This window comes from Ixodes scapularis, unplaced genomic scaffold (genome assembly GCF_016920785.2).
Source record: "Ixodes scapularis isolate PalLabHiFi unplaced genomic scaffold, ASM1692078v2 PGA_scaffold44__24_contigs__length_19508400, whole genome shotgun sequence".
Classification (NCBI taxonomy): domain Eukaryota; kingdom Metazoa; phylum Arthropoda; class Arachnida; order Ixodida; family Ixodidae; genus Ixodes; species Ixodes scapularis.
The window spans coordinates 4,850,127-4,877,026 of record NW_024609873.1 but is presented as its reverse complement, the minus strand read 5'-3'; the positions used below and the strand labels follow the sequence as shown (position 1 = coordinate 4,877,026).

At 47.2% G+C, this 26,900-nt stretch overlaps 1 protein-coding gene across 1 annotated transcript in view; it reads left to right on the top strand.

The window, feature by feature from the left end:
* Positions 1-26,900, top strand: part of LOC8030520 (protein unc-80 homolog) — a 231,893-nt gene that overhangs the window by 56,847 nt on the left and 148,146 nt on the right. Inside the window, exons 14-15 of the mRNA XM_042293095.1 lie at positions 3,327-3,458; positions 14,439-14,548. Coding sequence (XP_042149029.1) covers positions 3,327-3,458; positions 14,439-14,548 — 242 coding nt within the window. The remainder of the gene's footprint in view (positions 1-3,326; positions 3,459-14,438; positions 14,549-26,900) is intronic.

The following is a 26,900-nucleotide window of genomic DNA, read 5'->3' as shown; positions in this document are numbered from 1 at the left end:
CTTCATTAGCAAAGGTCAATACACCCCCAACTTGTCCAAATTGTTGCCCAGTGTGAACTGGGAACGGGAAAGGCATTTGAAGTCCGACTGGGAATCGCTCCAACCAGTTACTTTCCTAACTGGTTCCAGTTCACTCCATTCCCAACTGGGAGTCAAACCAGTTGACTCCCAACTGGGAATGGTTCAAACCAGTTGACCCCTCAGCTGGTCCCAGTTGGACTCCTATTGGTCCCAGTTGATTCCCAGTTGGGACCAGTTAGTCCCAGTTGAAACCAGTTGAGGTGCCAACTGGTCCCAGTTAGAAATTTTCGCCTGGGCTTGGATGTCTGCTGACATTCCAGGCCAAAACATGACGTCTCTGGCACGTTGTTTCATCTTTTCTGTACCCCCATGGGCTGCATGCAGGAGGTCTAGGACTTCGTTCCTCATTGTGCTTGGAATGATCAGCCTGTTTGATTGGAAGAGGAGGTCGTCTTCCGAATGGATCTCATCATGGTACGGCCTGTAGACTCGGATTTGTTCGGGGACCGCATTTTTGTCTTCTGGCCACTTCGTGCTTACATACTCCCTCAGGGTACGGATATTCTCATCTTGGTTTGTTGCCCGCTTGATCTGCTGAAGTCTTTTTGCAGAGACAGTCAGCTCTTGGATGACGTTCACTTGGAAGTGTTCTTCCTCTGGCACCTTCTCTTTCGATGGGAACCGAGACAGGGCGTCTGCAATGAACATCTCGTTTCCCGGCTTGTATTTTATCTCAAGTGAGTACTTCTGAAGAGTCAGGCGCATTCTTTGCAGACGTAGCGGACACTGGTGAAGTGGTTTCCTGAAGATCGCCTCAAGAGGGCGGTGGTCACTTTCCACCAGGATGCACGGCTGAGCGAAGACGTAGTCGTGGAAGCGAGTGCATCCATGCGCAATGGCTAACATCTCCTTTTCAATTTGTGCATACCTCTCTTGCACTTCAGTCAGTGAGCGAGAAGAGTAGGCCAGGGGGTGTCCATTCTGCAGGATGACAGCTCCTACTCCTCGTTGATGTAGACCGCGGGTAGGGACCACCCAACGCGGTGATTGCTGAGAGAACAATGGCGTTTATTGGCGCGCTTTTGGTTGCCACTGCCGAGGGCTGGCGGCGCTGCTTGTCGGTCATGCTTCTGACGATGCCACTGGCCACAGTCACGACATCACAGCCATATGACCTCGCACGGGAATTTCAAACAACTCGCAACGCTCACGTGAAACATGACGTCACGTGTGGAATGAAAGTGATTAAAACATGACATGTAATGCAAACTAAAGGTCTCCGCATGCCTCAAATGATTTCACCTTATAAAGTAATTTATTTGCCTGGACGAAAAATATTTGAAGAATTTTAGGTGGAGGTGGAATTAACCCACGACCCATTGGTTGCGAGCCAGACACACTACCCACTAGGCCATGCAGACACGCTTGCATGGCTTTGGAACGAGCAGGGTTTTATATGTTTAGTTACCACTCTACACTCTTAAAGGCAAAGCTTAAGCGTCCTGTAATTTTTAATACAGAATTGCATTCTAATAGAAGCTAAGTGAGAATTTGTATACTTCTGTGGCGTGCATGGCACATCATGTGACTGTGACGTCACGGCGTCGCGTTGCTTGCATTGCAAAGTTGTGTCTCATTGCATCACTGTGTCAGCAATGTTATCGAACCTAATAACCTTGGGTGTCTAGACGTGTAATGCGATGTCATGTCACGTGACCATGTCGTGTAACGTGGGATCACTTAAAGTCATGACGTCGCATGACACTGCCATGCAACGAGACATCACAACTCAACAATATGACATTGCACAACACATCACATCATATGGTTAATCAAAGTGTGTTAATAAAAAAACGTCATGAAAACCTATTGTTTCTTGTGCATTGGAATTCTACATATGACGGTTCTGTTGGTAGATTAAAATGCAGCAGCCAATTTTTGCTTTGAATTTGGGTGGGTTTTTTCGTGGCTTACTTTGTCCCACAGATTCCATGTTTTTTGGGGCCTGCTTTCGATGTCGGCAAGATGTCTGTTTATTGGGGCTTAAAATATAGAAAACAAGACTCGGCAGTAGAATTCTCCAACCTCCAGATATGGCTCAGCCCTGTTTTTTCCGCATTTTTGTCGCCTGGAAAAGAAAATTACACGAGAAGTCAGCCCCTACCTAGAAATCGGATTACTTGGGATTGGTGATTTCTGCAACGGGGTCGGAATGCTTCGACGAGTGTTGTTCCGGTAATGCAGAAGGCAGTTAAATAGGCAAAGGTCGCCTTTTTGTAAATAATATGATACTTATGGCATAGTCTGGGGCAGCGGATGTAAAAATCAGCGAACGAGAGATTAAGTCAAACATTTCTCCTCGGCTTCTTTCAAGCAGGGATTTGGGGGGAGGGGGGGGGGGGGGGGGGGGGGTGGCACACAAAAAGCTAGCTAACTTCTCCCTTATCTACTACCTTTGGCATCTCTTGGCACATTATGTAGTGTTCAGTTCGTTTACTCCAGTGGCTCTCAACCACTGACGTTTCGGGAACCCCTTCTGGATAGGCGGAAGTGATAGAGGACCCCATCTAGCAAGGGGGGAGAAAGGTATTCATAATGTTAGGTCCCATGCATTTATGCTGCTTCGGAGCAACGGGGCATAGACGCGGACTTCGGTGGTCCTGACGGGAGTGTACTGCTTTCGACGCTTTGATATATGCAACGAAGCAGGAAAACGTTGCTTCCAAGTTCTGCACCTAATTTTTTCTAGCTTTAATTTGCACGAAAGCACCGGCGTCGCGCATTGCTGAAAATAAAATAAAGTTGGCAAGCAGTCGAGCAACTTCAACTTGTCATGGCCTAACGAACACGCCTAACCTATCGTCTGCTCTTCTTTCACTCTCTTTCTTGTTCATTCTTTTGGGACCACCGAAGCCAGCGCTTGCGGTTTGTCGCATCCTGCTCCCGTCTTTACCCCCCCTGGGAGTATTGGAGGATTACAATGACAAAATGATAAATGAAGAAAGCCAAATGTGCACAAGCTAACTATGAAATGGTGCATAATCTACCCTACTTGCTCGGTGCTCATGGTTTGATCTTTTGGCTTTTTGGGGCAGCCAGCAGCGATAAAAAAGAAAGTTTTGTTGCTCAGCTTGACCAACGCTTGAGGGCTTCAAGGACCCCAAAAAGGCTCTCAGGAACCCAAGCGGTCCGCAGATCCCATTTGAACGCCACTGACTTAGAGTTTGCACACCTTTGACATTGCTGGCTCTGCCACATCCTGGTGGTGTGCACCGAAGCGAAGGGACCCTGATGTACCCCCGCAGGGTGATGAAGCACCTGGGCTGCCCCCACGGCTGCGGGGAGGGCCACCGGTCATCGAGCGCAGAGACGGTGCGTCGACAAGCCCAGGGTTGCCTGCTGCGCCTGCACAAAGCAGACGAGGCCCAGTTTCGCAGGTGGGTACTCTGCTCTTCAGCTGGCTGGTACCAAACCCTTCTTGTGCGGCTCTCTTCCTTGCGAACCTGGTTCGAGTAACCTGTAGATCTTTTACTAAGTTATTTGAACGCCAAGGTGCATGCTGCAACTGCAGTTATAAGTGTGTCACTTGCTGGCATCTGCAGCTGTAGCTGTTCCAAAGCAAAAGCCTAAAACAAATAGCAGTTTGCATATGTGTTTGTCACCCCACCAGGGTCTTAAACCACCTTTAAAGAAAGCTATTTTTTCACACATGGCAGTTGCAGTCTTCACATTATCGAGTCTGTCTGGGAATTTAGGATAGGTGTTTAACGGGGAATGTCGCATGGAGGTCCTCCTGTGCCGGCTGAGAATAAGCAGTGGTGAAGACGTTACGCTATGCTACCAAGTGGAGAACTTTTGATTATCTTACTTACACATTTTATGGCATTGTATGTCTTATCATCTACTACTGTTGAGACCGGTTATAACGAAGTCGGTTATAACAAAATAGCGGCTACAGCGAAGCGATCACGATTTCCCACTCCCTTTTGCACTTCGTTAACTGAAGTCGGTTATAACGAAATAGTGGGTATATCGAAGTGATTTGGGATTCCCGTTGACTTCGTTATAACCGGTCTCGACAGTACGTCGATCATTTACCGCGCCAACCCGCGTCGATAGCATACTGTGCACGGACGCAGCCATGTATGCACCAAACAAGAAAGTTGTGCAAGAGCCTCCTCCTTGTGATTGACAAGGCACCCAACTTGGCACGACGTCAAAGTATTTGCCAATGCGATCGCCGGCTTTCTTGCTCGCTTGTTGCATCTGGTTGATTTTTTTATTTTCTTGTAGTCTTTTTTTTCTTGTAGACAAAGAGAACATAGCGGTTTTAGAAACGTGCTTTTGCAGAACAAACGTTCGCGCTGAATGCTGATGGATAGTGTTCATTGTGCGTATGGAAGAAATGAACTTTGCGATAGTAAAATGTTCTTTCATGAGTATTTCTTGCATAAAACAAAAACTAATTCCATTTTGCTTAATGGATCTCTTGTGCAGCCATGCTAGATATGTACAGAAAAATGAGCGTTTTTTTTAGCTTTTCCTAAACTCCTTGCGCTTACCCACCGAGACATGGCCCACCCCTTTTTTATGAATTTCAGGCGGCAGGGGGGTGGGCAATGACTTGGTATATTACAAACGTTATATACCTCTTTAGCACCGAATTGATAATATTTTTAGTATAATCCAAGTATGTTTAGCTTAGAGAACTGTAGCCTTCATTGCTGCTGTGCTACTAAGCTCCTAATCATCATCATCGTGATCACGTGCATTCATCAACAACTTATTTAGATTATAAAATTTTTTATGCTGATATGGTAAGCGTATGCAGTGCATGTACCTATTTTTCCCAGCGTTCTTCTCGGAGTTAGTAATTCAGCAAAAAGTCTACCGTAAAGTACCGAGAGAATGCCCACACCCGAGAGGTTGCCCATCCCATTTTTCTGGCTAAGTATCTGCAACATGAAAATTCCGAAACATCGCCCACCCCCCAATTACCGTTGGATGTCACGCAATGTTCGACGGAAATAGCATCAACCGCGCAATTTGCTGTACCGGCACGTCTGACAAGCGAGTTTATAGCGGGTTCCCGCGTTTTTGTCCGCGATCTGTGCACGCAATAGCGACTCCTGTAACATGCGAGTTGTTCCCATGTGTATGTTGCACTGTGAAATGCGAATCTGCTGTGTCCGCAATCTGTGGTATCCGTTCCCGTGACATAAAGTTTTTAGCAGATTCTTGTGTTTTCGTCCGCGATCTGCATGCGCGATCTCGATTCCACGCAAGTTGGTCGTGCGTGTATATTGCATCGTAAAATATGATTCTGCTGCGTTCGCGATCTGCGGTTTTTGTTCCCGTAACATACGAGTTTGTAGCGGATTCTTGCCTTTTTGTCTGTGATCTGCGTGCACGATATCGGTTCCCGTGACAGACAAGTTTGTAGCGGGTTCCCGCGTGTTTATTTCACCATAAAACTTGCATCTGCTGCTTCCGCGATTTGCGGTATTTGTTCCCGTGAGATGCGAGTTCTCGGCCGATTTTCGCGGGTCCTTAGCACCGTGAAACGCGAATCTGCTGCGTCCGCAACCTGCGGTATCCTCTCCCGTGACACAGGAGTTTGTAGCGAATTCCTACGTGTTTATCGCATCGTGAAACGCTAATTTGCGGTATCAGTTCCCGCATCACGTGTTTTGTGGCCGGTTTTTGATAAACTTTTGCTGTGGCGTCCCCAAAGATAGCCCACCCCATATTTTTCACCATTTATCTGTTCATTTTGGGTGGGCGTTCTTTTGGAACTTTACGGTATTTGTTCAGGGATTCTGGAAATGTTTGGGGCAATGGACTTTGAATTTCGCTGTCACGTCTTTAATTCGGTAACACTTTAAGATACAGTTATGGCTTTGCTGTTATGGCATTCTTTGTGTGCAAGATACTTGTGGATATTATTTTGCTTGCAGGCGGCTCAGGCACTTTCCGAAAACAAATGTCTTGCATCGCCTCTTAAGTGATGGGGAATGAAAAGAAACAAAAAAACTTAAAAGTGCAGCCTCAGCTATCAGGCTGCAAGTATTGTTTGCTTGGACCACATCTATTCAAATCAAATTTATTGGTTGTCGCATCATCTTACATGACAACAAGGGACTCAAACAAAAAGCTGCTGAGTAGCAGCTTGATGAAGGTCCCAGCTTCAGCGCATTCGTGACAGCAAAAAAAAAAAAAAAAAAATACAAAAAAAAAAAAAAAAATTTACCGCATTTTTACGTGGTGAATGGTGTTGATTGGGGCGAAGCTCTGGTGGTGCTTGTCTGCGTAGACGGTGAGCCGCAGCATGCCGAGCCTTTCGTTCGTTTTCATCCATGTCAGAAAGAGAATGTGTGGTATGGAACGTGGATATATACGCATTTGGGCATTTGACCACAGCACCCTCTCGTGTATAAACGTTGAGCCAATGCATGCAAAGTTTAACGCAATTATATACGTATTTGACCGCAGCGCACATCCAGTATTTTAAAAGAATTTACGAATTCAATTTTTTCATTGTTTATTGTAAGGTAAAGTGGAACATTTATCCTTTTATTTCTAGGTTTAAAAATAATAGCTTTGGTTTTTCTACAGTTCAATTTCAATTTGTTGTTGGATGTCCAGGCGGTAATTTTCTTTAAAACTTCTTGAATTGTGTCGATAGAAGTACTTACATAGTAATGTGAACAAAAAATACTTGTATTATCCACGTAACTAATCAGTTTTACACCACTGTTTTGAGCCACGTTTACAATGTCGTTAATGTACAAAATAAATAACAATGGGCCTAAAATGCTGCCCTGAGGAACTCACTATGTTATGGCTAGCCTATCTGAATGAAATTTTAGAAAGGACATCTACTGATTTGTTGAATTACAAACAAAGGTTTGTAATGTACCTTGTAGTACAAACAAAAATTGTAGAGCCCTTCCACTTCACATGAAGATGGAGGACCAGCGAAGCTGTTATTTTTACAACGTCGAGGACAATTCCTAAAGGACGAAATCTAGAACAACCTCAAGGACGACTTCTAGGACGACCTCAAGAATGAGTTCTGGAACGACCTTGAGGACGACATCTAAGACGACCTCAAGGACAACTGCTAGGACAACCTCGAGGATGACGCCTAGAGGACAATGTCTAGGACGACCTAGGATTACCTCAAGGACGACTTCTTGGACGATCTTGAGGATGACTTTTGGGACGACCTCTAGGACGACGTCCAGGATGACCTTGAGGGCGACGTCTAGGACAACCTCAAGGACGACCTCAAGGACAACTTCTACGACAACCTTGAAGACAACGCCTAGAGGATGACCTCTTGGACAATCTCTCGGACGACCTCGAGGACGACTTCTAGGATGACCTCGAGACGAAAACTCTTATAAATTGTTGGTATTGTTATGCAAGTCGGAGGTATTTGTTTTTAAACAAGGGATCAGGACCTCACTATCTAGTAATGCCGAGGAAGGCTGATTCATGCTGGTTGCCCTCTCTTTTTATTATTATTTATTCATACTTGCGACAACCAGTGGGGAGTTTTCTGTCAACATCTGCGGTTGCATTTTTTACCAGATCCTAGCACATAACAGCTTTGCTGTGAAACACAACCATACAGTTTACAAGTGAAAACGCAACATGCTGTATTCGGCAGCAGTATAAACTAACGAGAAAGAAAAGCTCGAGGTACACCTAAGCACTTCTTATGAGCTGTGAATACGAAAGCATAGAAGCCCCTTTTACGATGTGGATGCTAGGGTCGCCGCCATGTTCATCGGCGGCGAGACAAGCAGAAGCACCGCTGACGATCTGGATGATGGCGGGGACAGCGTGTTGGTCGGTGACGAGACGAGCAGAAGCCTCCGAGCGCATGCTAACGTGCCGTTTTAACCGGCGCGGGGCCTGTAGTGGCATGGGCTTGCAGCGGTTAGTTTTATCAACACGCTGGCGGCACTAAAGCCCCTTGTTTTGCAAGTTGCGTCAAATGCGCGAGCGCATGTGGCCCGTGTCTCGAGCGGCCCTTGGAAGCAAATGGCAGTGCAGCACTGAAATGAGCGGCCTTCGGAAGCGAATGGTGGCAGAGCACTTGCGCATGGCACGTATCTCGCGCGTTTCAACAAGAGTGGTTGGCGGTACTTGTAAAAAACACCTTTATCAAGGGGCTTTAGGCTGCACTAGAGTTCCTGTATAGGCTCCCTATGCGAGCCAGAGTTGCGCGTCTGTTTTCCACGTGCCGCCGCGCCGCTATTCGCCGAGATCCAATCACGTGGGGAGCCAGATCAAGTGTCGCGCAGAAAAGAAGATGTCGCGCACGCCCCGGCATACATTTCCCTGCATTTGAGCACGCCACGCGCCTGGAACGCGCGGCACCGCTATTGGCCAAATTCAGTCACGTGAGGAGTAGACTCCGCATGCCGTGCAGGAAAGCCGGCACTACGGGCGGGAACGCGCAACTCTGGCTTCTGTAGGGAGCTATACAGGAACTCTAGGCGGCATGGACACGCAGCACCATCTGGCGGTGGTTGTTTAAACTGACGCGCGCAGCAGCCAATGGGAGCATCGTCGCCACGCGCCTGCCAATAGGACCTTTGGTATCAGGGAAACTAAACGCCATTTTCGCGCTTCAAACTGATGACGTCGGCTCGCTCCATGTGACAGTTAATGCTTTTGCATTAAAAATAAAAGAATTTACCTGCAAAGCAGATGACAAGAGTATTATGCGCTTGTTGATTGGAGGTCTGCTGCTGATCTGCGGCTGGTTTGGCTCTGCATTTTTCTTTTAAAGGCTGCGATGGTTGTAGGCGCCCACTGGTGGTGATCCTTAGGATGATGATGCGGTGATGACTTGTGCCGACAGCTTGTGCCTTGCGTCCCTCGGGCTTGGCCACATGAAGATGACTTGGCGGGCCAACGGATGGCGAGCCACAAAAGTGCCAATAGCCGGTGCTGCAAAGCAGACGAAAAGTTTATTATGTGCTTGTTGAACGGATTACTGCTGCCAAAGTGCCTTGTGCGCTCGGTTCTGCTGAACATTACAGAATGTAACTAATGCAGCATTGTTGCTTTTCATTATTTATTTTACGTGTTCTATGGAGACAAAGAAGCTGAATTTTGTGTCATAAAATTTGCAGGTAATGGGAGATTTGCTGTCGGAAAAAGGGGTGTATTTTTATTAAACCGCTGTGCAGACAATGTGAAAATTTTTTGCTCGGTGCGTCAGAACCGTTAGTGTTATGGAGTCGCCGACACATCAACGCTCGCAATCTCCGAAGTCCAAAGCGACCGAGAGAACCACCGTTCGCGTGGAGCCTGAGAAATAAACATCCGTCCCCTCGCTTCACGCGTAACCTGAGCGCCCCGTACCAGATTCGTCTTTTTTTATTTCGTTTCATCTGTAATAAATAAGGCCTCAGTCTTCAGCCTCACTCCGCCACAAAAGGTTGTTTGTGTGTTCTCTTTGCCAAAGTGAGATTGCTCCGCGAGTCTACTAATAATTAGTAAAGCGCAGGACTGACTACAAACGAAGGAACAGTTAACAAGCCCTCAACTTTTGCCGACATCGGTGCTACGCAACAATCGGTAATGGCAACTTTTCGCATCTCGCCACCCGAAGCCTTCAGTTTTACAACACCTAACAAATGGCCGGCATGGAAGAAAAGATTCAAGCGCTTCCACAGTGCATCAGGCCTGGCATCTCAACCATCATCACACCAGGTCGACGCTCTCATTTAACGTCGTGGGACCACAAGCTGAAGACGTCTACAGACCTTCAAGCTGTCCGACACCGAAGCTCAAGACTTCGACAAGATAATAGAGAACTTCGAACGTTACTTCATTCCCCGTCGACTGGAGACGGAAACTGTCAAGGAGTACGTCACTGCTCTTCATGGACTAGCCACTACGTGCAACTATGGACCACTGAAGAAGAATTGATCCGCGACAGGCTGATTGTTGGTCTTCGGGACGGCAGGAGTTCGGAAAAACTTCAACTGGATCATGTTCTGGACCTGCAGAAGGCATCGCTGCTGCGCTACAATTGGAAGTGATTAAGAAGCAACAAGTGGAACCCCAGCCAACAAAAGAAAAGGATGCCAACGTTGATCGTATAGCAGCCAAAAATGAGAGAGCATCAGGACCTGCTCAGCGAGGAGCTAAACGTTCAAATGTTCGAACTCCTACTAAGAAGACCGCAATACCCAAACCGAGAGGAAAACCTTGCCATTGGTGTGGTCAAGAAGCTCACCCGAGGAGCGTGTGTCCGGCGAGGAACGCAGGCTGCAACAGGTGTAAGAAAAAGGGTTATTTTGCTACTGTCTGCAAATCTTCAACTACTGTGAACTCCCTCGTACACGAACAAGGATTCGTAGGAGCTGTAGCTTTTCCTCAAACAGCAAAATGGGACATTTACATATTTGTCGACAAAACTCCTGTTGTTTTCCTAATAGACACTAGAGCAGACGAAACGGTGTTACCAGCTGCCATCTTTCAAAAGGTCTTTGCAAAGTGCCACAAGCTCTCCGAGCCCCAACGCCGACTTCATGGTCCAGACGGACGACCCCTCAAAGTCATGGGATCAGCTTGGATGAAGCTCAACTGCCGTGGGCAACAAGCACTCAAAGAAATTTACATTGTGAAAGGACTTTGCAAACCTCTCTTGGGTAGGCTAGCTATCGCAAAGTATCGGCTTGGCCCTCAAATCTGCATGACTGCAAACAAAGCTTGCGAATCGAAGAAAGAGTTCTCTCACCTGTTTCAAGGACTGAGAGCTCTCGAAGGTGCTCACGTTCTCAAGCTGAAACCTAACGTGACGCCGTTTGCTATCGTATCACCGAGAAGAGTACCGCTTTCGCTGTATCGTAAAACGGAGAAAGAACTAGAAAACATGCAGTCGCAAGTTGTCATCTCTCCAGTAAAAGAACCTACTGAATGGTGCACACCGATGGTCATCGTCCCCAAACCGTCTGGCAAAATTCACATTTGTGTTGATCTCATCCAACTAAACAAGCACATTCAATGCAAATATCGCCCCATCCCTTCAGTGGAGCACACGCTGGGAAGGCTAGCGGGAGCCAAAATCTTCTCAAAGCTGGACTCGAATTCAAGGTTCTGGCAGCTCCTTTTAGAAGAGAAGTCACGACTCCTGACGACATTCATCACTCCGTTTGGAAGTTTTTGTTTTAATTACCCACCAATTGGAATCACGTCGGCTCCGGAACACTTCCAGAGGGTTATTACACGACTTCTTCAAGGAACAGAAGGAGTACTTTGCCACATGGACGATGTCTTGATATGCGCGTCATCGCCCGAGCAGCACGAGCAACGTCGGCGAGAAGTCCTCAGGCAACTCTCATCTGCAGGACTCGTGCCCAATGACAATAAATGCGTCTTTTGAATGACAAGTATCAAGTTCCTAGGTCATCAAGTAGACAGCGATGATGTCCGTCCAGACGAGACAATAGTCAACGCTGTGCAACAGATGCCCATACCATCTTCAAAGCAAGAATTCGAGCGCATCATGGGTATGGTGACATACCTAGGACGATTCATGCCACACCTGTCTGACCTACTGCATCCATTATCGTCACTACTCAGTTCCAAAGTGGACTTTGTGTGGGATCATCCTCGGCAGAAAGCCTTCACAAGGTGGAAGGAAATGAGGATTAAATAGCGCAAAGGTTAGACAAAGGACATAAAACAGAACATGTAGGCAGGACAGGCGCTTGTCCTGTCTACATGTTCTGTCCTTTGTCTAACCTTTGCGCTATTTAATTTTTATATCATGAATATCCAGCTAGCCCACCTCAATATCTTAGTGGAAGGAAATCCTCTCAACCTGCCCCGTTACCGGAATTTACAATGCCAACAAACGATTGATTGTATTGGCAGATGCGTCATCCTACGGCCTGGGAGCAGTGCAGCGTCAAGAGCAGGAGGATGAATCGTATCGCGTCACTGCTTATGCGTCCAGGACACTGACCGAAACAGAGAAGAGGTATGCCCAAATCGAAAAAGAAAGTTTGGCACGCACGTGGGCATGCGAAAAATTCTGAGATTACATCGTGGGAACGCACTTTGTACTGGAAACTGACCACAAACCTCTCATTTCTCTGTTCGGATCAAAGTTATTGGACGACCTAACCCCATGTCTTCAGAGACTGCGCATGCGTCTAATGCGCTACTCATTCGCAGTTGTCCACGTTCCGGGCAAGGAACTCCAAGCAGCTGACCCGTTGTCAAGAAGAGGGCTTCCACAGCGGCAAGACAGAGAGATGGAAGAAGAAACCGATTGCTTCATTCGACACATAGAGACGTCCCTACCCGCAATGCAAACCAGTCTTCAACGGCTAACGGCAGAACAGAAAAAAGACCATGTTTGCCAAAGACTTGCCAGCTAAAGTTGTCGAGATCTCGGAAAAGAATTCAAGGAGTACTACGAGTACTGTCATCACATTGCTGTGCAAAACAGCCTTCTCATGAATGGTTCTAGAATAGTGGTACCAGTATCCTGCCGTCCACATATCTTGCAACAACTTCATGAAGGTTACATGGGCATAGGAAAATGCAAAGCACAGGCAAATGTATCAGTGTGGTGGCCAAGGATAAACAATCATATTGAGCGCCTGGCGAAGAACAGTTGTTCGAAGACGCGCTCCCGCGAAAGTGGAAGGATGGAGGCACAAAAATCATTCCAAATTCTCAGTGTTACATACTATACACACTTATACTTGTTATGTGCAGGCAAGATAGAGGGATATCCAGCTCAGCTCTGTTTTGGCTTCAAATTTTAAGTGAGACATGTGCTGGAATGACGTGCGAGAACTGAGAACTTCGCCGCCGGGCGTGTCGCGTCCAAAAGGATCAACTGTCGAGCACACACACGCTGAAAAATACATTTCCATTGCCGAGTAGGACAGAAACCTCTAAGGCATGCGACACAGTGACACATGACTCCGTCAACACGTCAAGACAATGACAACAACACCATCAGAAATAAAACGAAACCACGAAACAGCTACCACTGTAACAACTGCGTTGACGGGGGACGTCGAACGAATAAAGCCACCATTTTGACGTTTTACTGAAGTGATGTCACAGACGTCAAAATGACATTTTAATCATTTGACAGTGGTCGCCGAAATAGTCACTGCCTTTAGTTTTTTTCGTCTGGTATCTACTAGCAGGTTTGTATGAAGCCTGTACAAATGGTCCCTATGGCACATACAAATAGGCACATAAGCAGGCACATACAAACAGGCCACAGCTTCTGGGCTTCATTTAACCGGTAAAGTGCAACCTTTTAACGTGACATAAAACATGCTGTAAATCACCGAGCAAGTGCTCACCCAAAACTTGGAGATAGCCACAAGAAACTGGGAATGAATACGTGATAAGCCTGAAAGCAGAAGGTGCACACGGGAGGGTGGGCCCTTGTTTGGTCTGACGGAACTGTGTTAATTTTTAAAGCAGCCTCGTTAGTCTTGTCAAACCTGCTTGTCGCTGGCACTGTCTCGTCAAGCTTTGCCTCTTCACACCGACATACATGCATGAGGCTTCACTGCTTTGCACCAACTTCTTGGAGGGGCAGCTGATGCGGAGGAGCACGTGTGCCCGGCCAAGTTGGCATTGTGCGTAGTTTTCACACGAAGGCACGGGGTTTGAATCCCGCCAGCCTAATCCTTCGTGCAGCTCTTTTAGAATTTTCTAGTAGCATCTTGTAACATATAGTTTCTTCCTGTTCAGAGTGTTCTAGACTACGTGGTCTGTATAAAAGAAACTGAGACTGGCAACATTGAAACAATCGCCCACCGTTGCCGACACAGGATGCTCATTATTGTCTGTTTTAATTTGTAGGCGCACGTTTACCTTATTAAATGTTAATTTTTAGCTTCTACACGAGCCTACGTTTTCATCTGTGACACTTTGGTAGATGTGTGGGGTACCGGAATGTCATGGAATGACATAGATTGCGTGCGGTTCCCACGTGTGCACACGGCGACATGTTTTTTGCCTACATCTGAAATGTTTCGAAAGTAGGTGGTGGGCGCACTTATTGTGACACTGGTGCATGCTTGGTATTTTGCACTATAATCTGTTGCGACTCAAGGAGGTAGGGCGAGGGAAAGGAAGGTTGGGGAGGTGGGAGCAGACAGAACGCTGGAGAGGAGAGGGAGAGGCCTTCTCCTCTCTTTAGCGTTTAAGCTTCCTCCTCTCCGGCCTTCCTTTCCCTCGCCCTACCTTCTTGAGTTGCAACGGACTATAGGCTTTTGTTTTACCTACTCATTTCTGAGTTGTGCTCGACCCCATGGTGGAACCTCTTTGGGGACAAGCTGAAACAAACAGGGAAAACGAAGCGGGTTGTGTTCATTCCCATTGTTGAAAGGGTCGTGCCTCCGCAGGTTCCTTCGGGAGCTGGTGCGTGAGCGTTCGTTGCCGGAAGTGGTGGACGTCTACCACGCCTTCATGGGCTTCTGCGCCGAGACCGGCTCGTCCCTGCTCTCGCCCCTGAGTGAGTGCTTCCCGTTTGACCCCCACGTTGCGGTCAGCCCGGCAAGGGCGAGGCCCTTTGCCCCGAATGCGTTGATTCGCAATACGAGCTGCACCTTTCCGGTGAACGGGTGCATTACCACATTTCTGACACCATCTTCCCTGGGACCATGCTATGAATTTCCAATATACTACCTTATTAAATTACCGAACCACCAAGGAGCATTCTGCGAGTGTAGTTTTATGCGTTGCACGTGCTGGCGCCTGCAACAGTAGCTTTTTTAAAGCAAAAATCGAAAACAAATGACACCTTCCGTGTGTAATCGTGAACGCCTTATTTTAGTTATTTAATTTGAATCTTTTATGCTGATAAGGCGAGCATGTGTAGTCCATGTAGTACCTCCAATCAAAGCATTTTCTCTAGTGTGTGGATAATTTGATGCAAGGTTTATATTACATGCATATAATTTCTGAGCCAACCCTATGCACTTTTGCATCTGGGGCTCGATTTGCAACCAGTGACGCAGGCACCATGCATCTGTTATGGGGGGTTTAATGAAGACTTTCAGAAATTTCTAAAAATAGGGTGGTTGAGAAAAGAAAGAAACTCTTTCCACGAACAAACACTGCCAGCCACAGCCAGTGCCAGGGACTGCAAAAAACATATACTCTGCCAATTATAGTCCCTGACTGTGCAAGAAACACGGGGTGCGGCCTATTGTGATCACACTGCTTGCTTCGTGATTCGTTCATCAGCTGTCCGATGTCGCAGTCTCATTGGCCATGGAGCGACGATAATATAGATGGAGGACTGGCCACACCCCGCGTTTCTTGAGCCTTTGGTGACCGGGGAGGTCCGACCACAGCTGAGATAACGGCAAGCTCAAGGTGCACGTGGCACCCGCATTAACTTGGCAAGCGCCTAAAGCCACGGAGTGTGGCCTCACACGAACCAATCTGAGCGTCGAAGGGAGGCAGGCGGAAGCACCCTCCTAACATCGCCTCCTCTGGCGTGTCGTTGTGTGTCTCGTTCGGCGCCCGTAGCTTCTGGTGCGTGCTGGGTTATGCTAAAACCGAGTCAAGTGCAGCTTGCCTCCCGTGCCTGCTACGACGGGCGCCGTCTCTGGTCGGCCTTGCGGCACTAGCCCCACTCGACAGTTTCACTGGAAATGATCGCAGCGCAAAGAAATGGAAGAAACAAGCAGACCAAGTGCCGTTTGTTTTTTCTACTTGTTTGTTACATGTTGGTGCCCCTGTCCTTCCAAGTTATCCTCGCTACACCAGCTGTAGTCTGTTGCTCATTAAGAAAAGCAGGATAAGCACGAAATTCTTCGCGACTGTTATTGGTGAAAGGGTACGATAATACTTGCGTCTTAATCTGTTGCAGCTGGGTTACGTTAGCAGGACACGCTGCTCCCACAAAGCAGGCAAGTAGAGAGAAGGAAACCAGCAATCATAGTGAGCATATAGCCTTGTGACAAAAGTGTGCACAACATTTTTTGACACTGACAAAAAAAAAATTGTTTAGTGCCTTGTCAAAAACGACCAAATATTTCAAAACTTAATTAGAATAATTTTGATTTTTTAAAATTTTATTCCGATGTGGTATTTTTTTGTAATCTAATGCCAAATTTTAATGTTCACTAGACCTGCAAGAAGCTCAATTTATCTAGATTTTTATACTTTGCATTAAAGACATTGGTAGTCAGGAGGACAAAGTTTGCCTAACGTAGTACACACAATTAGCGCGACAGGGGACGAACACAGGAAAGAAAGAGAAGACAGGACAGAGCAGCCTTTCTTTCCTGTGTTCTTTCTTTCCGCCGAGAACTCGCATCTCACGGGAACGGATACCGCAGATCGCGGACGCAGCAGATTCAAGTTTTATGGTGTAATAAAGACGCGGGAACCCGCTACAATCTTGCCTGTCACGAAACCGATATCGCATGCGCAGATCGCGGACAAAAACACGGGAATACGCTACAAACTCGCACGTCACAGAAACAAATACTGCAGACCGCGGACGCAACAAAATCGCATTTCACGATGCACTATACACGCGGAAACAACTCATGCGTGTTACAGCTAGAAATCGACATCGCGTGCGCAGATCGCAGACAAACACACGGGAATCCGCTACGAACTCGGGAACGAATACCGCAAATCGTGAACACAGCAGATTTGCATTTCACAATGCAATATACATGCGGGAACAACTAGCGCGTTACGCGAGCCGATATCGCGCGCAGATCGCAGACGAAAACGCAAGAACCCGCTATGAACTCTCTTCTCGGACATACCGATACCGCCTGCGATTCCCGTCGCAGGCGATTCCTGACGCGGCGCGATTCCCGTCGGACATCGCCTGACGTCCAACGGGAATCGAGGGGTGGGCGATGTTTCGGAATTTTTATGTTACAGATACGTAGCCAGAAAAATGGGATGGGCGATCTCTCAAAGGAGGGCGCCCTCACGGGATTTTACGGTAATCAAAGTCACGAAACACCCGTGGCTGAAGTGCTCGTGGCTGAATTGCTCATGGCTGAAGCGATGGTGGCTGATGTGTATATGGCTGAAGCGCCAGTGGCTGAAGCACCCATAGCTCAAGCACCTTTGGGTGAAGCGCTGGTCGCGTAAGCTGTTAGTGTTGGTCATGTAAGCGCCAGTCGCATAAGCTTGTAAGCGCCGGTAGTTGAAGCTGAAGTGACCTGACGTCCTTGACCTCGTCCTAGAGGTGATCCTTGATATCGTCATAGGGGCCGTCCTAGACGTTGTCTTTGACGTCGTCCTCGAGGTCGTCCTGGACGTTGTCCTTGAGGTCATTCTAGAGGTTGTTCTAGAGGTCGTCCTGGACGTCATTCTTGACATTGTCCTCTAGGATGTTGTCCTCGAAGCCGTCTTTGAAGTCGTCCTCTATGATGTCGTCCTTGATACCATCCTAGACGTCGTCTTTGAGGTCGTCCCAGACGTCGTTCTTGACGTTGTTCTCGTCGCCGTCCTAGACATATCATTTCCTTTCCTCATCATTTTCACTCATGATGTTCCTGTAAAGCTGCCGCATTTCATTGCATTTAGTCAAATAAACAAAGCTGCAACAATTTTTTTTGTTTTGTTTTAGTTTGGGTTAAGATTTCTTTTGTCCTTGTGTAAAGGACCGTTTTCGCTTTGTTTACGCAGCTGCACAATCGCAACGGAGCCTGCTCTCTCCCTTCGTTGCCCATGGCATGGAGTGAAATTGGCAGGAGTATGCATTATTGTGTTTGCTTAGCTCGATTATGTAGTGGTTTTATTGAAAGCGCCGCCGGATCTTTGAGGCATGTTTTTGGATGTTGAACAGAAAGTGCAAAGGCCACACGAGAGAGCGTGGAGCGTAGTCCTTGTGTTTTTCACTGGACCCGTCACGGGCTGCAGCTCTTCTATATCGTCAAGCTAAAGTGTTTCACGGCATCGACTGTGTATGACATCACGGAGGAAGTAAACCTTGCTGTCCATCGATACAAAGACAGCCATTATTCAGGATGTTGGCAAGGGTTATTTATCAAGAAAGGAGAGGGCCGAAAATGCCAACGCATTGTGGACACGAGTTTCGCCGATGCATGTGCTGTCTTTCACTGAAGACTCTAGTTTGCTCCTTGCCCCGGTTGGCATCTTGTTTCAAGACTTCGTGAATCTGGACAGCAGCGTTGAAGTCTGCGAACCGCTTACGAACAATGACATTTTAGTCAACCTGACCGGCCGTGGAATGGATGCAGGAGATCTAAGCGAGGAAGAGGCTGTTGAGAGCATCTTAACCGAGCAGCCGAGTGCAAATGAATGTGCATTGAAATATATTGGCACCTTCCGAAGCACACTGTTCGTGTGCATTTCAGGTGTAAACGGCAGAACAACATCGCTAACTACTTTTAGTAAAAGCAAGTTCAACTTTGGCCGTTCTTCGCTTTTTTTTTTAAATTTGATCTTTTGGTTAATTTGATTCTAATTTTAAAGTCTCTCTAGGGTCAAATTAATGCAAGTTTACTGTACAGTGTAGACCGCATATAACGTATGTCGCAAAAGTCGCAAAAATCCGCACTATAAGCGGTACCGCGCTATAACCAAAACATCAATTTTTCAGGCCAAAATGCATGCCATCAGACAACTTACCTTTGTAAAAGAATTTATTTTATGTTAGATGAAAAATAAAGCTTAGTTCGAGGAAAGTCTTTATTTCACCAGACTAGTACACTTCTCCCTCAAGTGTGTCACACATTTTGAAAGAAATGAGTGACTTTTGCCTGGCGCAGCCTTTCAACGGCGTCGCGGATTGCGGACGGACGTTGCGAGCGTTCAGGATTGCTAACCCTAATCACTTTTCTCCGGCGATGAAAACGCGTGAAAATTCGCATCCTTTATACGGTACGTGCCAGTAATACCTTCAACTTGTGCACAGGCATGAAATGGTCTTAATAAGAAATGCGGGCGATGCTCAAAAACACAAATGCTTAGAAAGCACCACTTATTGTGAAAGGCTACGACACACCCGTACCACGTTTACGAAAGCGGCGCGTGCCCCTGGCTCCCGTCGACCAAAGCACGCTCTCGCACCGACCGGCGGCTCGTGCGGGAGCTTCGGAGAAGTCGGCTCTCGAGACAACCTTTGTACAAGCTGGGTGTCCGTGTCTGTGTGTGTGCGTGTGGATGACTCTTCAGCGAGCGAGCCACCATGCCGAGAGACCCGCCACAAACTTCTTCAGCATTGGCTGGCTGTTGGCACACGCACTTCTTCCGCATTGGCTGGCCGCTGGCACACAAACTTCTTCCACATTGGCTACCGAGGACCACGTAGGCCCCTGCGATTGGACAAGCCAGTGGACGGCGAGATGGGAGGCGGATATATAAAGAAAAGACACCCGTGAAGTTGTTGTGGTACGAACACTGAAAGGATGTTGTAATTAATGTAAATATAGTGTGTTCTGTTTTGCTGAGCTCGTCGCCTCCCGGCACCTCGATCCTGTCTCCTACCCGGCACAAAGTAGTGTCGCTGGGCTGGGAGCCTTCGTCGGAACGCTCAATCACGACAACTGGTGGCAGCGGTGGGATACGACTACGTGGGACTCGACTTTGTGGAATTCGACTAAGCCGGATCGACTTCGCCGGACCATGACTCTCGGTGTGGGTGAGTGCCCGGCCCTCTTTCTTGGATCCGCCAGACCTGACAGCCATTCGATTTGTTGTTAGGGTTTGGGGGAAATTGTATCGGTCTAAACGAGTGTGTTTCCGTTGGACGCGAGCTTTCCTGAGTTCTAAAAGGGTGCCGATACACAGAGAGAGTCATGAATCTCGAGACGTTGCGTGTGCCACAACTGGTGCAGGTTTGTACCGAATTGGGAATCGATTTGGGACAAGCCAAACGAAAGCCACATATCATCAAGCTCATTCGGGACACAGAGATTAACGATGAGAAGCTGATGGAGTGTTTGCAAACACTGAGAGAGAGGGAGAGCCGCGAGAGAGAGGAACGAGAACGAGAACACGAGAGGGAGAGAGAAAAGCAAACTCAGGAGCTAGAGCTAAAGAAAGTGGAACTTGAGCTTAAGAAACTGGAGGCCGAGTCTCCGAATCAGGCAGCAGCTAGCCTTCAACCGGAAAAAAGGCTCAAGATGAAAGATCTTCTTCAGCCATATAAGTTGGGCGAGGACATCGGGTTGTTTCTCGTAAATTTCGAAAGAACGTGCGAGAAAGTGCACTTTCTCCGCGAGACATGGCCCCATAAGCTACTGACGCTACTCCCTTGCGAAGCGGCGGACGTAATAGTGCGCTTAACAAGAGAGGACGCCGACAATTACGACCAAGTAAAGGCCGCACTTCTCAAGAAGTATCGCTTGTCCACGGAAGCATTTCGCCAACGCTTCCGTCAAGCATCTAGGAAGCCATCTCAATCGTGGCCAGAGTTCGCATATAACTTAAAGGCAGATTTGATAGAGTGGCTAAAGAGTGCCAGGGCACACGGAGACCATGATAAGGTGGTCGAGTGTGTTGCAACCAGAGTGTTGAACCGAAATTTTTATCGGTTCGGTTCCGGTTCGGGTTCACAGCTTTCGGTTCGGTTCCGGTTCAGTTCCGGGGAGCAAACATTAACGGTTCAAACCGGTTCGAACCGGTTTGAACCGCTAAATTGAGAATGTATTTTTCGCGTTGTTCTGGCAATATACACTATTTACGCCGTGAAACTATTAACTATATAGTTTCTTCGATCGTCCGTGCAATTTACTTTTGTTTTTAGGTACCAAAAATATTAAATTCAGTTATTTAATTTCGACGCAAGAGTAGAAAAAAATCTACATTAAAATACACAACGTCGTGTTCATACGACTCCACATCCCTTTGTTTACCAGTAACATATGTTTTACCTGGATCAAAATGTTTAAGTACAAGAGTAAAGAGTTCAGCTGGTTGGGACATACCTGTAAATAGATCAGCTTCAAATTTAGAGCTATACTGTATTTTATTGCGATTTCTTTGTGTGTTTAAGTAAAATTCTAAAGTTCAAGCTGATCTATCTACACGGTATAAAATGCTGTCGCAAAGCCTGGTAGGTCGCCTAAAATACCCATGATTGGTACAACTTTGTGTCGCAGTGTTAAAAATGAAATCGTTGTGTCCTTGAACTAAGGAATTACTTACATCACATAAAACTATGAAATGAGCACCTCGTGCTCATGCTAATTACGAAATAAGGTTTACGAAATACACTTCACAATATATATGTATATGATGACCTCACAACTGAGCTAAAAGCAATGAAATTTCCAAAAGTAACAAAAGTTTTAGGATAATTCCTTTCAGTCTATTTTTTATAGAAACACCGAGCGGCAATCCAAATGCTTGTTGTTCTAACCAAACATTGTTTACATTCAGCACCGCATGCATGCCACTAATCATGCAGCACGAAGTAATCGCAATTGTTCACTCTAATCTATACGCACCTTCGCATTCAGATCGAATCTGGCCCAAAATAGCGCTTGCCCAAATGAACATTTTCTTATGCAGAATAAGCTGGCATAGCCTGACTGTTGAGGTTTGTTCTTGACAAGATGCCGGTCAATTTAATTTGCAAATGAGCATCACCTTTGCTAACTGATGATCTTAACTCGATAGCGTTAAGGAGCTCATGTCGCAGAAAAGACGATGTCGGTGGCGTGACTGTAAAATCCTGATTGGTCGATAGGTTCATGACGTCACAGCTACATACCCTCGCGCAAGAAGTTCAAACAACCCACAATGCTCACGTGACACGTGACATCACGCATGGAATGAGAGTGATTGAAACATGACATGTAATGCGAATTAAAGGTCGCCGTATGTCTCAAATGATTTCACTTTTTAAAGTAATTATTTTGCCTTAAAAAAATTAAGAATTTTAGGCGGGATTCGAACCCACGACCCTTTAGTTGCAAGTCAGGCGCTTTTCACTAGGAACGGCGCGAGCGTCTGGCACGACAAAAACGTGCTTTTGGGTAAGAGCGTTTTTGCAAGCTAAGTATTTTCCGGAGTCACGCTTTTTGATCTGCGCCCAAGATGAGTGAAGAGGAACCTTTACAACACAGTACGTTTTTAAAACTCTCCAACTCCCCCCCTCCCCCCCTCCCTCCCCTTCCCCCCCCCCCCACACACACACACACGCACTTCTTTATACAGCGGAGCTGTTAAGGCCTAGTTTCCCCAGTGTCGTGTCCGTCAGCAAACAAATGATGACACTAAACTCTGGACAGCTGCCGCCGTCGCTCGTAGATGGCGCAACCTTTCCAGCCTTTCCACTCTGGCTTGCCGACTTGCGGCTGGCCATTACTTCCTTCCCACCATAGTATCAGCTTCGCTTGTCTTCCTTCTTCACCAAAGTGGAAAGGCTGGAGGTATTCCTGAGGAATTGCCTCCTCCGTTGGTTTGTGTTCATTCGACAATTTTATTTGACACTTGTTAACCGCAACCCTTCACTGCTTTTAGTTTGCACCCCGTGAGGTTTAGATGGGTCATAAAAACGACATCGGGTTGGAACGTTCATGACTTTTCCGAGGCGAACTGGTCCTCTGGCCCAAGTATACTCGCACAGGCCGCCACTAATTAAGAACCTTCTTTGTCGCTGTAAAATTGGGAGGATTAAATGAGACTATTTCTGTTAGTCTTGCTTTCGCAAAGATTGATGTCGCAATTGTAGGATCAGAACCACCCGGTTGTCGACAGTTGAGTCTTGCTTTCGCAAAGATTGATGTCGCAATTGTAGGATCAGAACCACCCGGTTGTCGACAGTTGAGCGCGACTCATGGATTGGGCAGGAGAACTGTGTGAGCACCGTACATCGGCTCGTAACAATCAATGCCTCGGCGGACACTTGGGTAGTGGCTCGTGTCCAACCACTGTGTTGATGAGAATAGTCGAACTATAACAATGCCTGTAGCTGAGCACGTGTTTTCTTCCTTTAAAACCCCAGCGCGGGGGTATGATTAACGTTGGCGACATAAGATAGGCACCAGGCCACATGGCCATTTCTGGATCCGAGTTGAGGGGATGAACGATGCTCATATTTCTCTAATTTTTCGGCGACTGCCATTGCCTAGAAAAAATAACAAAGCCAAGTTCAAGCAGTCATTAACGTTAGGGAGTGATCCTGAGTAGTATTTAGTGATGTATAGAAATATTTTTATAGCTCCTTTAAGCAAAGTAGAGAGGGAGTCGAAACTTCGGCAATAACTTGAGAACGACGCTCGTGTGAGACTTACAGCGACTGCCAACGTTCGGCTGTCACTCTGAGTTCACTAAAATATATATTTATTTCTTAGTATTCCTTCCGTACACACGTGTAGTTCTATGTAACGCCATATTAATAAGTTGCATTTAGTAATTTCAGCACTTATATTTTCAGGGACATCTTTCGGATGCAGTTCAGCAACAACGAAAAAATATTTGGGTGCCTCAATAATGTAAAATGGGTCTTGCACCATTTTTTTTGTAATTTCAATAAATAGTGTTAAGAAATAACCCCTAACGTTGATAGCTTTGCGCAAACATTCATTAGCTTTCTCCTAATAGCAGATGCAGAAAAAATAAAGGAAAGAGAAAGCTGTTGATATCTCCTCAACTCGCAATTTAAACAAGCGGCCACGTGATCGGATACCACCAGTGTTCATCACAGTCATGCTCTAGGCGGCTAGGGTTCGGAAAGCAAAAGCTTGGACTGAGCTTCAGGTATTGTTAGAGTTGGGTTATTATCATATGTAATTGACATGAGCAGTTACCCGAATGTTTGGCGGTGCTGATTGTCATGAACCCGAGCGCTCGACTAGGGGTTATGAAAATCGCTTACGTCATGGTGTTACGTGACTCTCGGTGCGAAATCGTGATGTCATGTTACGTCATGCTGTCAAAAATGTTAATAAATCTAGTGACTTCCTCAAATTAAATCGAGTTGACGCAGTGAGTCACGTGACGTCACGAGGTCACGTGACAACATGTATGGACACCTTGACGTCACGTGACAAAGTGGCACATGGTCAATCATAGTGCCATGAAAACCCACAACTTACCATACTTTTCAATTCTGTATATGACGATTTGATCCATAGATAGAAATACAGCCTCCAATTGTTTTTATTCCCATATGTTCATTTTGTGATACTAACAAAAAAGAAAAAAAAAAGAAATATTACATTGAACCGTTTTGAACCGGTTACCGTTATATTTTTTCCGGTTCGGTTCCGGTTCAGTTCCAAGATGGCGGCGAAGATTTCGGTTCGGTTCAGTTTTGGTTCGGCTAAAAATAACGGTTCTGTTCCGGTTTTCGGTTCGGTTCGGTTCCGGTTCGACACCCTGGTTGCAACAAAGCAGTTCTTCCGGGAGCTCCCTGAAGCCGTGATGTTCTGGGTTCAGGACAGGCTCAGCGAGCCTAATCTCATGAAGGCCGCAGAGCTCGCGGAGGAACACGCGAGGAGAAGAGGCCTGCAAGGTGATAGCTCAGGCAAGGCGCAAAGGGACAAAGAGGGTAAGAAAGCTTTCTGGTCGAAAAAGAACGAGGTGGGAAAGCCGTTCCCAAGACGGTTCGCTAGCGAGGGGTCTTTCCAGAAACCTAAAGAAAAGGAAGTCGAGGCAGCGAACAGGAAAGTTGGCTACCAGCCGAAACCAAACAGCGAAGGCAGCAAGGTCTTCGAAAAAAAGAGACCATCTATTTGTTTTAATTGCAAAGAGCCGGGCCACTTTGCGGCCAGCTGCACAAAGAAAGTGGCTTTCCACTATGTCCGTGACAGCGAAGACAACGAGAGGTTGTTAGAGCCCTACACGCGACAAATGCTAGTAAATGGCAAAGAATACCGTGTGTTGCGAGACTCAGCCGCAACGATGGACGTCGTACACCCTACGTACGTGCGACCAGAGGAGTACACGGGAGACTGCGCTTGGATTCGACAGGTGGTAGAAGAGCAAAGTGTTTGCTTGCCTATTGCTAAAGTTTCTATCTCGGGACCTTTTGGAGTCCTAGAAACGGAAGCGGCAGTCTCCAGCAGACTTCCCTTGCCGTATCCGTACCTCTTTTCAAATAAGTCTGAAGAGATGTTGCAACAGAGGGGGTTGAGCTTCGCGAACGAAACAGTGTTGGCCCTGACGCGCTCGAAGGCACGTGCTCTAGCGAGGCAGCTGAGCTATAACTCCGTCGAAGAGGCTTCCCCTTCCGCTGAGTCGGGAGACAAGCCTGGAGTGTCGGGGGAATTTGCCGAATCACAGCACCAGAACACCGAGCCAGGGACGGAACGGGGAGAGCAGACTGCCGATCATGAGAAAGAAGACGGCGTACTTCTCTCACCGGCCTCCAAAAGCTTTCAGGCTTTAGCTAAACTGGATAGGCCGACGCTTATTTTGGAGCAAAAAAATGATCCATCCCTGAAAGATATCCAGGGGAGTAAGAGGGAAGGCATAGCCAGGAAGAACATCTCGTTTCAAACGAGATCAGGCGTGCTCTACCGGCAGTACTGAGACCGAAAGGGAAAGTCGTTCGACCAGCTTGTCGTTCCCCGTAAGTACCGAGCGGACTTGCTCCATCTCGCCCACGATTGCTCCTGGTCAGGACACCTTGGAATAAAAAAAACCAAGGCGCGACTGACGCAGGAGTACTACTGGCCGGGATGCTGGAAGGACGTCGAGGGATTTGTGAAGACCTGCGACACATGCCAGCGTGTCGGGAAATCTACGGATAGGCAGAAAGCCCCTATGACATTAGTTCCAGTAATTACTGAGCCATTTCGCCGTCTCGTGATCGACACCGTCGGACCACTTCCTCAGACGCAGTCGGGGTACCGGTATATTTTGACAGCTTTGTGTCCGGCCACAAAGTTTCCAGAGGCAGTTCCACTGAAGGAACTGTCCTCGGCTAACGTGGTGGACGCTCTTTTGTCCATCTTTTCTAGGGTGGGGTTTCCAGCAGAAATTCAGAGCGACCAGGGAAGCGTCTTCACTAGCTTACTAACTACCACCTTTTTCGAGAAGTGTGGTATTAGGCTAGTTCACAGCTCCATCTACCACCCACAATCGAACAGCGTGGAAAGGCTTCACTCGGTGCTGAAGCGCGTCCTGCGCGCTCTTGGTGTGGAGCGCAGAAGGGATTGGGAAGCCTGCCTCCCAGCGGCTATGTTCGCTCTTAGAACCGCACCTCACGAGACGACGGGGTTTAGTCCCGCGGAGCTAGTGTACGGGAAGTCTTTGAGAACACCGCTGCGTATGCTTCGAGAATCCTGGGAGGATCAAAAGGAAAACCCAACGGTCGTCGAGTACATTCTGGAGTTGTTGAATCGGCTAAATAAGGCAATGGGGATCGTGGAAAGGAACGCGAAGACCGCACAGAACAGGACAAAAGCCTATTATGACCGAACAGCCCGGCTGCATACTTTTGAGGTGGGCGACAAGGTCATGCTTCTTGTTCCCTGTAGAAAGAACAAACTTGACGTTCAATGGGAAGGCCCACCTAGGGTTCTGCAGAAGCTGTCTGACACAAACTACGCAGTTGAGCTAGAAGGGAGGCGGCGAAACACGCAAATTTACCACAGCAACCTCATGAAGCCTTACAAAGAACGCGAGGTTATTGTAAACTTAACTCTGAACGCGCCAGAGGAGATGCCGCATGAAATCCCCTTCCTCAAAGGTGACGGATGCTTCACTGTCGAAGAGCTCTGCGCAAAAATGATAATTCATGAGAAACTCCAGCCCGCTCAGATTGCAGATCTAACCCAGTTAATCGGGGAGTTTCGAGCGACCTTTTCAGATAGGCCAGGAAAAACGACCTTGGTGGTCCACGACATCGAGCTAACTGTCAATCAACCGGTTCGTTCTAGGCCGTACAGAGTATCTCCAAGACA